At 43.7% G+C, this 13,500-nt stretch overlaps 1 protein-coding gene across 14 annotated transcripts in view; it reads right to left on the reverse strand.

Moving 5' to 3' along the window:
* The window catches only part of MEGF11 (multiple EGF like domains 11), a 256,970-nt gene that overhangs the window by 19,986 nt on the left and 223,484 nt on the right, over nucleotides 1-13,500 (reverse strand). For 12 of the 14 annotated variants that reach the window (XR_006017856.1, XM_042039041.1, XM_042039040.1 and 9 more), the window contains 5 exons: nucleotides 11,957-12,085; nucleotides 8,982-9,110; nucleotides 8,168-8,296; nucleotides 5,555-5,683; nucleotides 5,181-5,414 (listed from right to left, as the gene is read on the reverse strand). Coding sequence is in view for 13 of the 14 variants with exons in the window: in XM_042039041.1 (XP_041894975.1) it covers nucleotides 5,181-5,414; nucleotides 5,555-5,683; nucleotides 8,168-8,296; nucleotides 8,982-9,110; nucleotides 11,957-12,085 (750 nt within the window). In the remaining variant the exon portion in view is untranslated. The remainder of the gene's footprint in view (nucleotides 1-5,180; nucleotides 5,415-5,554; nucleotides 5,684-8,167; nucleotides 8,297-8,981; nucleotides 9,111-11,956; nucleotides 12,086-13,500) is intronic. The other 2 variants (XM_042039045.1, XM_042039043.1) reach the window with 1 other exon arrangement.

Raw genomic sequence — 13,500 nt, forward strand, 5'->3', positions numbered from 1 at the left:
GGAGTAATGTTAGAAACAAAGGTGCTATAACTGTACCAAGGAGTCCAAAATGCTTTACGTTGTGTGCAAAGGCTTATTAAAAACAAAAACTGGAGCCCTGAAAGGCAAACCTGGGCAGTTATATTGTATGCTCAGTGACATTTTATCTATTTCCTCAATTTAAGTTATAAACACATTTACCAAACAGAATAATTTACCAAGAAAGGCATCATATTTATACTGGCAGTTCTAATGAAACCATCAATCCCAATCTGGTTCCAGCTGCATAACAAATTGATGCATATTTTAAAGTACCATCAGGAGAAGGGATGGAAAACTTCAACTGGAGCAACATCATTTAAACAGCAAAGCCCTGTAAGGAGCAAATGAATGGGTTTTAATAAAGCATGGGCTCAAACTGCAGGCAGAGAGGTTGGTTGTGGGGAACACCTTCATGTCAAAGCGTAATGAAGTGCTGGGGTGGCTGCTTGAGCCCATCACCACCTTTAGTGAAGGCTGGCAGCGATGGGTGAGGAAGGACAGGGGGTCCCCAGCCACCATCACCCACCTCTCCTTGCCCTCTGTATTTGCCTTACTCTGAACATGCACTTTGCTTTGCTGACATCTTGTGGAGATCTAGATTGAGCTTAATTTACTGCAGAATATCCTGTTTCTAAGAAGTGGGTTTATCTGCAGGGTGTCTCTTACATAAGGGCTGTGGCTCAGGGCTCGGGAGAAGCTGCTCCTGTATGTGCAGCTCTGTCCGGGCACTTATTTTCTGCTGAAACATGCGAAGGGATTTTCGAGGTCAGCTCTATTTTGTGGTAAGTGCAGAGCCTTTGAGTCCCAGCTGTTTTCCAGAGTTGCTGCTAGCAAATTAGCTCAGCTCAGGATGTGATTCCAGAGCTAAAGTCTTTGCATTGCACACCTTTCAGCCAGGCTTCCGGGGCTCTGCCATCTCCCCCAGCTACACCTCTGTGACATTTGCAATCAAATTAACAGGAAACACACCTCTCTTGGGGTCTGCCAGTGAGAGCTGGGGCTGGAACTCACCCCTCGTGTCAGTGTGTGCCCACCACCCACACAGCTGCTCACACAGCCTTGAGCCTGCTCAGGGGGCTTGGCTCAAGGGCTCGTCCGCCCTCCCCACAACCCACGGTCCCAGTTAAACACAGACACTTGGATCTGTGCCTTTCTGCTCTGAAAGTGAGTGTTGGTGGAGTCAGCTCTGCTTTCCCCCTTCCCTTATCTGTTGGCTGTGGGCAAGGACCAGCTGGAAGAAAGAGCCAGGACCCTCTGGCTCTTCTGGGGGATTCGAGGCACACACCAGTGCCACCAGGAACCAGCTGAGACAATGCGAGTTCTCAACCAGCTTATCTGGCTGTAGCTTGTTTTTTGCACCCAAAATGAGCTGAAATAAAACTCTACCACACTGCTCTACTACTTAGTGTTGAATTAATGACCCTGAGCTTATACACATCCCCAAAATCCTTTTCTTCCCCACCTTGCATGCAGCACCCTGAACTCAGAATTACTCCTTCTACACAGTTCCCTTTGGTCGATACTTGAGTAGCCACCCAGGCTGATTTACCTTGATAGCACAGTCCATTTTCTACGCATTTATTCATGAAGCTCTTGTAACTGCTGGCTGGAAATACATCAAATTCAAATCTAATGCTGTCCCTGTTTAAAAAAGCCCAACAACAACAACAACAACAAACCCAAAAAAACCCCTCAACCCACAAAAAATCTCTCTCTTCTCAAAGGTGAGAATTTTATTCTGGTCTGAACAATAAGGAAACACTTAAATGCCTAAAAGAAAGGGAATTAGACTGAGCTCCTGCTCTGAGCCTGGGCTGTGGGGTGACACAGAGAGCATCAGTCTCCATCCTGCAGGACAGTATTGTGGAAACTGGGCACAAGCCCAGCCACAGAAAAGGGACTAAGTGAGCACTCTGCAGTAAATATAGACCCAGAGTTCTTAACTGCTAAATGGAACTTCTTCCTTCTCTTTGTGTGGGTCTTCTCCACCCACACAGTGTCAGTGAGACGGCTGAAGGCTCCAAACAGGAGGGTTCATTCTGCCACCTTCCACCACCCATCATCTGCAGATCATTTCTGGAAGTGTCTTGTCTAGGCTTCAGGATCCACAATGCTTTATTCGTATCAAGCTTTGCTTGGCTCTTGGCTCTCACCAGAGGATTCACACATACCAGAAAGTTTGCTAAGACCTTGATAAGACCTCAAACATCACTTCAGCCCATGGACAAGTCCTTGTGGAAGTCCCACTAAGAAATCTCTGCTGCTCTCCAGCACCACCACACAGCTTTCCCTTCTGGCCCCATCTCCTTGAACTAAACAACCTGCACTTTAAAATCTTTTTTGGATGTAGTGCACTGCTCTCATGCTGGGGAGCACCGTTTTGATTTCAGACTTATTTGGGAAAGTTTGCTCTCAGATCCATATGCTGTGGATAAGCTCTCCCAGCACGGGTGGTTTTCTTGTCCTCTGGCTGCTGGGCAAAGTGTGTGTTTTGCTGCCACAACCTTCATCGACAAATGCACAAGAGTCCAAGGGCTGCCCAAGGGGTTCTCCTTCCTCATAATCTCTCTCACACATATGCACGGATTATCAGCCTCACAAAAGCTGAGGGCGTAAAGACCAAAAACATCCTCCAGAAATAAATGTGCTGGAAGAAATTGCTGCCTCCAGGAGTTTGGGATCTGTGTATGTGACTCTATTCAGAAACAACACCACCATTACTCAAATAAGAGTAAACAGGCAAAATAACAACTGTTGATTCAGGAGAGCCGTAACGTTACAACCCACAGAGGGCTGGATGCTGCAGCCATCCAGGTGGAATTCCTGCCAAAGTACATGGGTTTACATGGGATTATATTCATTGGACAAGTACCTTTACATGGTATTCTGCCTTTAATCCACACGCAAACACCCAGGTGAAGGTTGGAATCCCTGTTCCCTCTCTGCAATATTGCTGCTGTCCTTCAGCATCCTCTACAACACACACGTGCACACCTGCCCTCAGACACACCCGTGTTGTCTTGCCAGCCACATATTCCTTATCTGTGAGCTTGTCTCAGTATCCACCTCTCCACTTTCTGCTGAGGAAGGTGCACATCAGCACCTTTTCCTGCCTCTCTGGTCTCTGGAAGTGAAGCAGCCTTGGTAAAGCCAAAGTTTGGGCAGTTACTGAAAGTCCCAGTAGGGGAATGTACTGGAGGACAGTCAGGATTTGGCAGGGAGTTTTCAGAAGGTCTTGTCTAGAATTTGTAAATGCCCTTCTAAAAACGGCAAAAACAAAAATTTGAAACAATGCTGGTACCTGCAGGCAATTTATAATGAGCTGAATTTGTTTCTAACTTCTTAATCTTCCTCTGCAAGCTCAAATGGCAGAGTTTTCCAAGGGGGGGAGGAAGGAAACTGTCCTTGTGACCTCCAGAAAGAGATGCCTGACCCCACTCTGCTGCAGCTTCCTGAGTGATACAATTTCTATTGCTACAAGGACTGAACAAAGAAAGAAAGAAGAAAGAAAAGGCCCAGTCTCTGCATCCCCATCACTGACTGAGATGAACAGGAGAGAACCATTATCCACTTTCTTTCTAGAGAAGCCTATGACACCCCACAGACCTGGTGCTGTTTGGGATTGTAAGGACCTGGTATTGAGGGTTTTTAGAAACTGAGCTGACACAGAGCAGGAATACCATGAGGGCCAGAATTAAACTCCCAGCCCAGGTACCAAAAGAGATCCCAGGTTTGGTGCAGATGAGGGATGTGATCCCTCAGCTATTTAGCATGTATCCAGGAATTCAGCCATCTCCAAAATACTTTTGTTCCTCACATGCTTAAGTATCATATGGCATCACAAGCTCTGGGAAAGGTGGCTGCACCTGAGACAAAAGTGAAGAACATGTATTTCTTACCCAAATAGGCAGCTTAAGCAAGAGCCAGCAAAGCTAAAATTAAAAATAAGAAGGAATGAGGGGAGATCTGTGATAATTCCCCCCCCCGTTTATAGCTATCAGAAGAAGGAATGCTCTACTGAGTGGTCTAAATATGAATTTAGTCAATGGTGTTCAGCAGAGAGCCCCTGATGTGGGACACACCATGGCAGGAAAACGTCCCCAACACAAGGACTGAAGTCACCATGCCATGAGAAGCTCCGTGATTAAATTCTAGGTGTAGCCAGGCATTACTATCATTGGCTTAATGGGAGAGGCTCCCTCCAGGCACATCCTTGGCAGGGGAGTCCATAAAAAACTTCCAGCCATGTCCCCCTGACACAGCAGAGAAGCCAGGGGCCTTGTGCATTTAGAGTAGAAAGCAAAAAGAAAAAGGCACTGTGGGCCCGGGGAAGCAGAGCTGCTGGGTCAACCTCTGCCAGTCCCACGGGCTTGTATTTACTTGGACTTGGAGTTTCAGCCATTTAATGGGAAGAGAAGTCAGAGGGCAGCAAACCCTGAGAAGATCCCCGCTAGAGACAGCGGGAAAAGCAGAAGGAATTAAAGCCATCTCCTGCCTGGCATCATCCCTGATATTGGCCAAAGAGGAATGAATAGGAATGACAGTGTTGAAAAGGAGATCACATCCTCCAAAATTTAGCCAATCTGTCAAGAAAAGCCGTCCTCCACAGCAGTAGCAGAGGATAGACAGAAAATAATGCTTTGATGCTAAAGACCCTTCTTCTTCCTCTGTCCTGCTTTCCTCAGTTCCTGGGAAGATGATTCCCACCAGCTGTCTACATGACAAGGACTGGTCCGCACACAGCAGAGAATGACAACAAATAGACACCTCAAATCACAAACTGCAACACAAACAAAACCAAAACCTTATGACTGACCCAGTCAGTCCCATTCCTCAAACAAATAAAGGCTTCCCAAGATTTCACAAAGGGAAAACATCTCTGCACCGCAACAGGAATGCACATGACTCAAAATTCCATGCAACATATTTCCTGCCTAGGTATATCCCATATCAACTTCCACACAGAAAGCAGCTTAAATCAGTTTTATATTTGCTTTCCTGTCCCATTTATGTGTTTAAAGATCACGGTATTCTGGGGAAGAATGGAAGTGTCATTATTTTTGAGGCTCGATAATACACGTTACACATCACAGAAACTTGTATTTCCCCAACAGACAGGAATATCAGTCCGGATTTGATTAACATAAAAAGACCCTTACCAGAAAGTGAGTAATCTGTATTAGTCATCCTCATGGCTGGAGTGTAAGATACACTTGGCATGTCATGGCCCTTCTCCTTCTGTTTCCGTCGATACCACACAAAGAGTGCCAGCAAGACCATAATAATTAGAAGGAGAATAATAATTCCAATGATTGCTCCCACTGAGTGCCTCTCTGATCCAAGAGCAGGACTAATTTTAGTATAGGGGTTTAATTCTTCCATCATAAGAGCCGCTGTTAAAAGTAATTCATAACACACTGTAAATTGAATCGTGCATTTCATTTTTGAAACACTGTTTTTTTAAGGCAAGTAGATCATTGGAGAGGGGAGAGAGAGAGGGAGAGAGGGATTTTATAGTTAGAATCCACTGTACCTTGATCACATCGGATTCCTTTGAAGCCTGGACTGCAGTAGCAAGTGCCTGTGACATGGTCACATGTTGCATTGTTCATGCACTCACACAGTTGTTTGCAACCATAACCAAATGTTCCTGGAGAGCACTCTGGGGAGCCAAAGAAAAACACTGGAAAGAATTCTACTGTTTTCAGGAATGGGCACAACACTTGCCATGGGAAATTCAGTAGAGAAGTCTCCCTGGTTTTAGGATCTCTAGGATAAAACCCTAATGTGAAATTATTATTATTTGAAAGCAGAAGCTAAATGTATTCCATGTACAGTTTATTACTTATTAAGCTGTAATTTTCTGGAAAATTCATACAATGAAATCAGTGATAGGGACAAAGGCTTTAGAAGACTTTATATATATTACAAATGTTCAGAGTTTAACAGAGCTTGAGCTCAGAAGCTGTAGACAACAGAGCTCAGCATTTTTCACCAACCCACCTGTTTTTTTTTCATGGGGGGAATTGCAAAGAAAAGTTTTAATGAACCTTTATATGAACCCAATGGCTTTTACCAAACAAATGCCACATGCTTTCCTACTCATCCCTACTAGTGCCAGGAGGTGAACAGAACACTGCAGGTGGAATTTCAGAACTGAGCATCTGAATGGTTTGATTTGCTCTGCTTCCATGTCAGGTTCTTAACAGAGCAGGAATTTCTATCCTGTCTTTGTGTCTCTATCAAAGACAAAATGACTGAATGTCCAGCTGAGAAATTTATTCATACAATTACCATGATGGGCTATTACAATAAATCTGTAGGCAGCTTACTGTACTTCTGGAAGCACTATTCAATAACAAATTGAAACAAACAATGTCCGTCACATCCCACTTATTTCCATGGAGAAGCTGCATTACTGAAAACATGCACACTTGCTATGATCCTGTGGAATATATTGTTCAAGATGTGACTCCTTGTGTGTCAGTGCAAATGTTTTTCATTGCATGACAACACGTCCCCAATGTCAGTCTCAAAGTAGCTTCTGGGAGCCAAAATTTAATATTAAGTAGAGAACCATAGCCAGTATCTGTTTTTTGATTTGCAGCCTGTGTTAAAATTCTATCTCTTTCTTTAATCTCTTGGTACTCAAACAAAGAAAAAACCAAAATTATTACAATTAATGCTCATTCTTATATTAGCCTGCAGCCTACTTAAGATAAATAAGGCCTAAATTTTGGGACTGCACCACAGAAATGATGCCTGCAATTAGGCATTTCATCTGCAATGCAGTGTGACTGCCCATTCAGCAGGATTTGAAGAAGGAAGGAATCTTAATGAAGAGATTCTTTTAGATTAAACAGTAGAAGAACAAGTAAATAAATCCATTTGTAGTTTGGATAGAAAAGAAAGCCTCAGGCTTTGTACAGAGGTCAAATTATAAAGCAGGTCCTCATACAAAATCTGCTATTGTGCAGTTCTTCGTGGGACTCTTTAGTTTCGTATTTTGATTGTGGCTGCAGTAAAGGGTGTCCCCAAATTTCAGAAATTTTGCCACTTACAGAGTTACAGTGGTGCTGTGTGCAATACCCCCCAGAGCACAGAAATTTGGCCCTGAGATACTCACTTTGCTAAATGCAAGTGTGTGCAAAAACATATTTATGAACTGAGTTACATGCACAAATACTTCCATAAAGAGCCACATAGCAAACTACAGTTAAAAAGCCTTCCCTTGCAAATCTAGCAGGAATATTACTGAACTACCTTACTGCCAAAAAAAAGGAAGGGAACCCTGTGAACTTCATGCCTTGGGAAGGTGAGATGAGTATCACCTGTGTTTAGAATCCCAGAAAGTGTGTGAGAATTTTCCTTGTGAATTACTGCACTGGACAAACAAGTAATTGTTCAGCTGCAGCACATCCAGTTTCCATGACCCTCATTCCATGTTCTTTAAAGAAGGTATTTGGCACAGCCTGCTAAATATTCCAGTGGGATATGGACAACAATTCCAGCAAGAAATTCCAGAACCCTTGCAAGGTAACTGAAGTTCATTGAGAAACACTTGCTCACTGCTCAAGCTACACACAGACCCTTCCCAAAATGGCAAGCAACCTTGATTTCCTTGATCTGCTTTCATTGTAAAGATGAATCTTTATTTGGCCCATGTCTACATCATAACTTCTGTGGGAAAGCCCCATATCCCCAGTATTCCTTGGAAGGCAGAGAGCAGAAATGACTTATTTCTTTTAACCCTTCTGGCTGTCTTCATGCATTGGGAAACCTGGAGCTGTTGCTCTCAACAGCATTAACAAGGCCTGAGGCAGCTTTAGGGCTGCTTTTGTATTAATTAGGTACAAATTGTTTGGGAAGGCCCTATCCAATCAGCACTGACTGCAGTGATTTGCCTTCTGTCACCTAAATTTAGTCTGGGAATGAAAGGCCCAGTTTGCAGGGATTCACTGAATTTCTTTATGCTCAGACCATCCAGTTTTCCAGAGGCATCCTCTCTTCCCTATGGATTACATAAGGTGCCTGGAGTCACCGTCCTCCTGACATCAACACCTCATCTAAGAGCCTGTTTGTGCAAGAATTCTGAAATACACCCCCCTTTCTGGAGAAAGAGAGAACTGAGGTCACTGGTACTTACTCTGCTCACACTGTTTGCCTGTAAATCCCGTCCTGCATGTGCACTGCCCAGTGATGTGGTCACAGTCAGCTCCATTCTGACACTGGCACACATTGGCACAGTTCTTTCCATAAAAAGCAGCTGGGCAACCTTTCAGCAATTAGAACAAGGAAAGAGTAAGAAATAAGTTGAAACCCAAACTCAGATGTATTATCAGCACGAAGTATGTGGGTTTATAAATCTATGGATTTTCAGCCTCTGTATGTTTCATGACATTTATTTGATGGTCTAAATGCAGAGATAGTGACAGCCAATTTTCTTGAAGTAATGTTTCTCATCTTTACAGAATTGCCTCTTAAGTGTTTCAGAAGAATGAAAACTTGACCCATCTATACAAACCACATTTTCCGGAAGTGAAAGAAGATGCTAAACAGAAACTCTCTGGAAGATCAAGGATCAATCAATTACTTGCAAGTGAAAGAACCTTCTTAAAAGGCTCACCAGATCTCCTCTTTCATACTGGTAATTTGGCACTAAGGTGACAAACCTCTAACATTTTCCTAAATCAGACCACAAATACTGGGGCATTAACGAGCAGGGACACTGACTGTGCAAATTCTAACAATGAATCAATAATCTAAATGATTTCCCCCTCCTTTACCGAGCGCCAAAGGCATAAAAAACCTTGGAAAGCTTCAGGACTATTTTCTTTGGGGTGATGTGAGGTTATCAGGAAGAAAGAGCATGTGGTTTTCCAGGGAAAACTGCAATACTTGAAAGAGACACGAGGTAGCAGCACATACTTTGACAGATTCCCTGTCTCTGAAAGGCTTACGCTGAGTGCAGTAGAGCCCCGTCCAACCATGGGTACATCTACATTCTCCATCGTAGGGGCTGCACAGTGCTCCGTTGTGGCAGTTGCACGAATGAAAGCAATCAGGGCCCCAAAACCCAGTGGGACAAGCTATGAAAATAGAACACATTTTTCAGCTGACAATAAAAAAAAAAAGCCATGATACTGTTTTAATGCTGTGGAAGAGCAACAATAAAGGGAGAACCTGTGAGACACCAGCAGAACCTCGCACTGCTGACTCCTAGACAGTGACAGGTCCTTCACAGACAGTGACCAGTCCTTCCTGGACAGTGGCCGGTCCTTCCAAACCACCAATTGCTCTGCAAACCCTGGTGCCACCCTGTAACCTCTCCCATGCTGTCAAGCCCTGGCACAGGGATTTCTCCCAGCAGGTGAGGGGGAGATTCTGCCCCTCTGCCTCACTCAGGTGACACCCCACCTGCAGAGCTGCCTCCAGCCCTGGGGAACAACATCAGAAGGATTTGTAGCTGCTGGAGTGAGTCCAGAGGAAGCCACAGAGATGCTCCCGGGGCTGGAGCCCCTTGGCTCTGGAACTTGACTGGGAGAGCTGGGGGTGCTCACCTGGAGAAGAGAAGGCTCCGGGGAGACCTTAGAGCCCCTTCCAGGGCCTAAAGGGGCTCCAGGAGAGCTGGAGAGGGACTGGGGACAAGGGATGGACGGACAGGACAGAGGGGAATGGCTTCCTGCTGTGGGAAGGGTTAGATGGGATATTGGGAAGAAATTCCTCGCTGTGAGGGTGGGGAGGCCCTGGCACAGGGTGCCCAGAGAAGCTGTGGCTGCCCCTGGATCCCTGGAAGTGTCCAAGGCCAGGTTGGCCGGGGCTTGGAGCATCCTGGGATAGTGGAAGGGGTCCCTGCTCATGGCAGGGGGTGGGGCTGGATGATCTTTAAGGTTCCTTCCCACCCAAACCATCCCAGGATTCTGTGATTCCATGATCCCCTCTGTAGGGCAGGAAGCAGGATCAGGTCTTTGCTGCACTGAGAACCAGTGACCCTTGATACGACCCCACTCTGTTCTCTGGCCACTCTCCCTGCCTCTCTGGCATTATATGTGAAGCCAGTTTAGGCAGGGTTGCAATATATGGAGGTAATTTAATTTTCTTTTTGACATTCTGGAATTCTTGCATAATAACGCCCAGCTATTCAGGTTTACTTTGCTATGCAATCAACCACTAAAATTACCACATTCATTTGAAGCACAGAGTGCTACTCCAATCATGTAAAAATGTAAAGAAAACTTCTTCCAGTATGAATTCCCATCCACAAATTCAGATTGCTTTTGTTGTTGGGGCTAATATTAAATTAAAATCTCTGGGTCTATTTTATATTTCAACAAGTACAATATTAATACATTTTAAAAAGTTATTTTAAGCCTCCCTCCAAAAAGGAATGCAGTAAGTTACAGTTATTAGTGCCAGACTAAAAGATCTGAAATTATGATAGCCCTTCAATATAACAACTATATTTTTGCTTTAAAAAGCACTTTCCATTGCTTCCTGCTAAAGACATGAATTAATAAGGCACAGTTCCCAGGAAACCTGAAAGTACAGATACCAGGCCTATTTCCATGGATGCCAATGGCTTCATGGATGATAAATGGAAGTTTCTGGCATTTGACAGACACCTCTAAAGCCAGAATGAACGGCCAAAGAAACTCTGCCATGACATAAATCAAACAAAAGGTCACTGGACTCACACAATGTAAAGCTGTGCAGGATTTGGCCTGAAGTGTTTGTGCTATAAGCAACTAGAAATACTTTTCCAATGCCTGTCTAAGGCAGAGCTGCAGGGGCTGTTAGCGAACCCAGAACTGGTCTGGAGTCAGAGCTAAAATTATCTCCTGTGCAGCTCTGGCTTGGGGTCATTCCAGGTTAACCGGAGCCAGGGATGGAAATAGCCCGGGAGGGGAGGCCAGGTGCCCACAGGAGCCTGGAGTGGGACGGGGTCGCCTTGGGAGAGGTTCACTTTGTGTGCAAGGAGTAACTGAGCAAACAGCCACGTCCCCTCTGCTCATCCAAAACACAGAGCCACGGCCAGGTCCTGCCTCCTAAACTGGTTCTGCTGACCTGGCCTGCCTTGCTCTGTAAGGAAAACCGTCTTTTTTCAAGGTTAACAGACACTAACAGCCCTTTCTCAATTACATGGCCAAATATAATGAGGAATATGTGCAGCTTTCTGTCTTGTCTTTTCTTTTTTTTCTGTTTTTGACTGACAGCAATATTCTGCCTGCAGAAGACACACAATAAAAGCAAAATTACAGCCGTCTGTTTTTATCCGATTCCTGCTTTATCACTTGGAGTTTAATATATTTTACTCTGGAATGCTGTCTAATATGCTAGTTGTATCCTGAATATGAAGTAACATTTCTGAATGATCGGATATTGCCTCCCTCTGTGATCTAGCTTCAATTAAGGGATGCTCGCAGGAAATGACACTTTGGGATCAGAAAATGCCAATCTTCTACCTGGGCAATTTTCAGAAAGAAATCCTCCATCCCTACAAGGCCACACTGACTTTTACAATTAAATTACATTTAATAGAAGTATTTCAGCGGCCTAATTTCTGAATTCTGGGGATTTAGTACAGGAAAACATTTACTGGTTAATAATGTCTAAATGTAATAGCTGAAAGAAAACGATTTCAAAAAAATAAATAAAAAGGAATCCAGCTAGAAATTAAAAGGGAGCATGGAGCTTTCTTTTCTGATAAGAGCTTGTGACCTCCCTTTCCTGGCTTCTGCAAACTCCAAATGCAGAAACTAATTCAATCCAAAGCTAACTTAGATTAATTAAAAGAAATCAGCTCTAAAGAGAGTAAGGCAGTGGCTGTAATACAACAGGGATTTCCCCAGAATCTGTCTTTAACTTTCAGAAAGCACTAAACAAACACAAAAATACAATCTTTGAAAGCAGAGGTGGAAAAAACCCCTTTGCTTACTCTGGGAGCAGTCCATCCCTATCCAGCCTGGGAAACACTGGCATGATCCATCAATGGGATTGCAGGTCCCGTTCTCGGTGCACTGACAGACCTCGGCACAGTTCTTCCCGTATTTCCCACTAGGACACACTGAAAACACAAGGCAGTTTACTGCAGGCTCTTCAAAAGGACTGGGAGGAAATCACAGGACTCAACATTTAGCAATTAGAGATAAAATTAATTACAAAATTTTTCTTTGATGAAGCAAAATTCCTCCAGAAAGCAGGAACAGGCAGAAAGTATTCAAGACCATTTTGCTTGCATCCCAGGCATAAAAACAATAGGAAAAAGTCATATCAAAATCCATTTTTCTGCTGGAAAATGGAGTTAATATAGTAATAAGATTGCAAAAATTGAAGGGCAGTATGGAAGGATAAAAAGAGGAGAGACAAAACAGAGAAAAGGGATCACTGGGAGAGGAAGAGAACAGGAAAGCTGAGGAGAATTCAAGGAGTAGCACCCACAAATGCGTGGCTGGAAGAAATTGATCTGGTTCCTGAGGATTTTTATATACATATATATATATGTTACATACATGTTTGACTGAGAGCTATTAAACAGGTGTGCTGCACCCTAACAAAATCAACACCTATCCCTAACTGAAGCTGGAAGAAAAGAAACTCTAAATTTTTTTCCAGAGTCATCTTCTAACATTCTAAGCACAGTGACAGAAAACTAATAGACATGTAGATCTTCAACCTCCCACCAAATTATTGGAAATCTTTAACGTTAAAGTTGATGGAAAGCTCTGCTCAGTAACGAATGAAATGTTTCGTTTCTGGGCTCTTATTGGCTGTGTTCCCTGACAAAAACAGATGTATTTTCAAAACAAGATAAAACATACAGTCCATCTTTGCAAAGAGTGTAACAAATGGAACTGGACTTGTATCCTGGTAAATAATAGCAATGTCAAAAAAGTGATTAACGCACTTCCCTGAATTATGCAGCTCTTTTACCACTTCAGCCTCTCTCACTTTCTCAAAAGTATTCTCTGCAGGTGACCTCAATCTATCCAGACTGTGACTCAGCCACAGATTGAAATACTGAGCTGTGATTCATTGGCTTTTATATAATATGCCATACTCTGCTCTTACTACAGCAGAGCATTGTTTTCTGCTTGCCTTTCTGTAGACTGTGGACTTATCTGTAGGAGTGGATAGAGTTGGGTTTGGCTTTCACACTGTGTGCTAAACAGAACAGTTCCTACGTGAAAAGAGATAAAACTAAACACAATACACAGTCATGATGGAAGAAATACACAAAAGAGAGAAGGAAAGCAGAGCCCTCCTATCACAGCCAGAGCAAAAACTGATCTGTCAGCCCAGCTCCTGGACAGGCCACACCAGTATTCCCTTCCAACGCTCTGTATAAAGCAGCTCCAGGCACTGTTTTATGGCATCTTTGAGATGGAGATAGGCAACATCACCTTGACGAAGGCTGGGTTTCATATGTACAAAAAATGTGGTTCTCGAAGGGTGGCCTTAGAAGAGGAGCTGATTTGGACT

Source organism: Corvus kubaryi, unplaced genomic scaffold (assembly GCF_017639235.1).
Source record: "Corvus kubaryi isolate FWS band 111438036 unplaced genomic scaffold, C.kubaryi_AGA036_p1.0 37394, whole genome shotgun sequence".
NCBI classification, from domain to species: domain Eukaryota; kingdom Metazoa; phylum Chordata; class Aves; order Passeriformes; family Corvidae; genus Corvus; species Corvus kubaryi.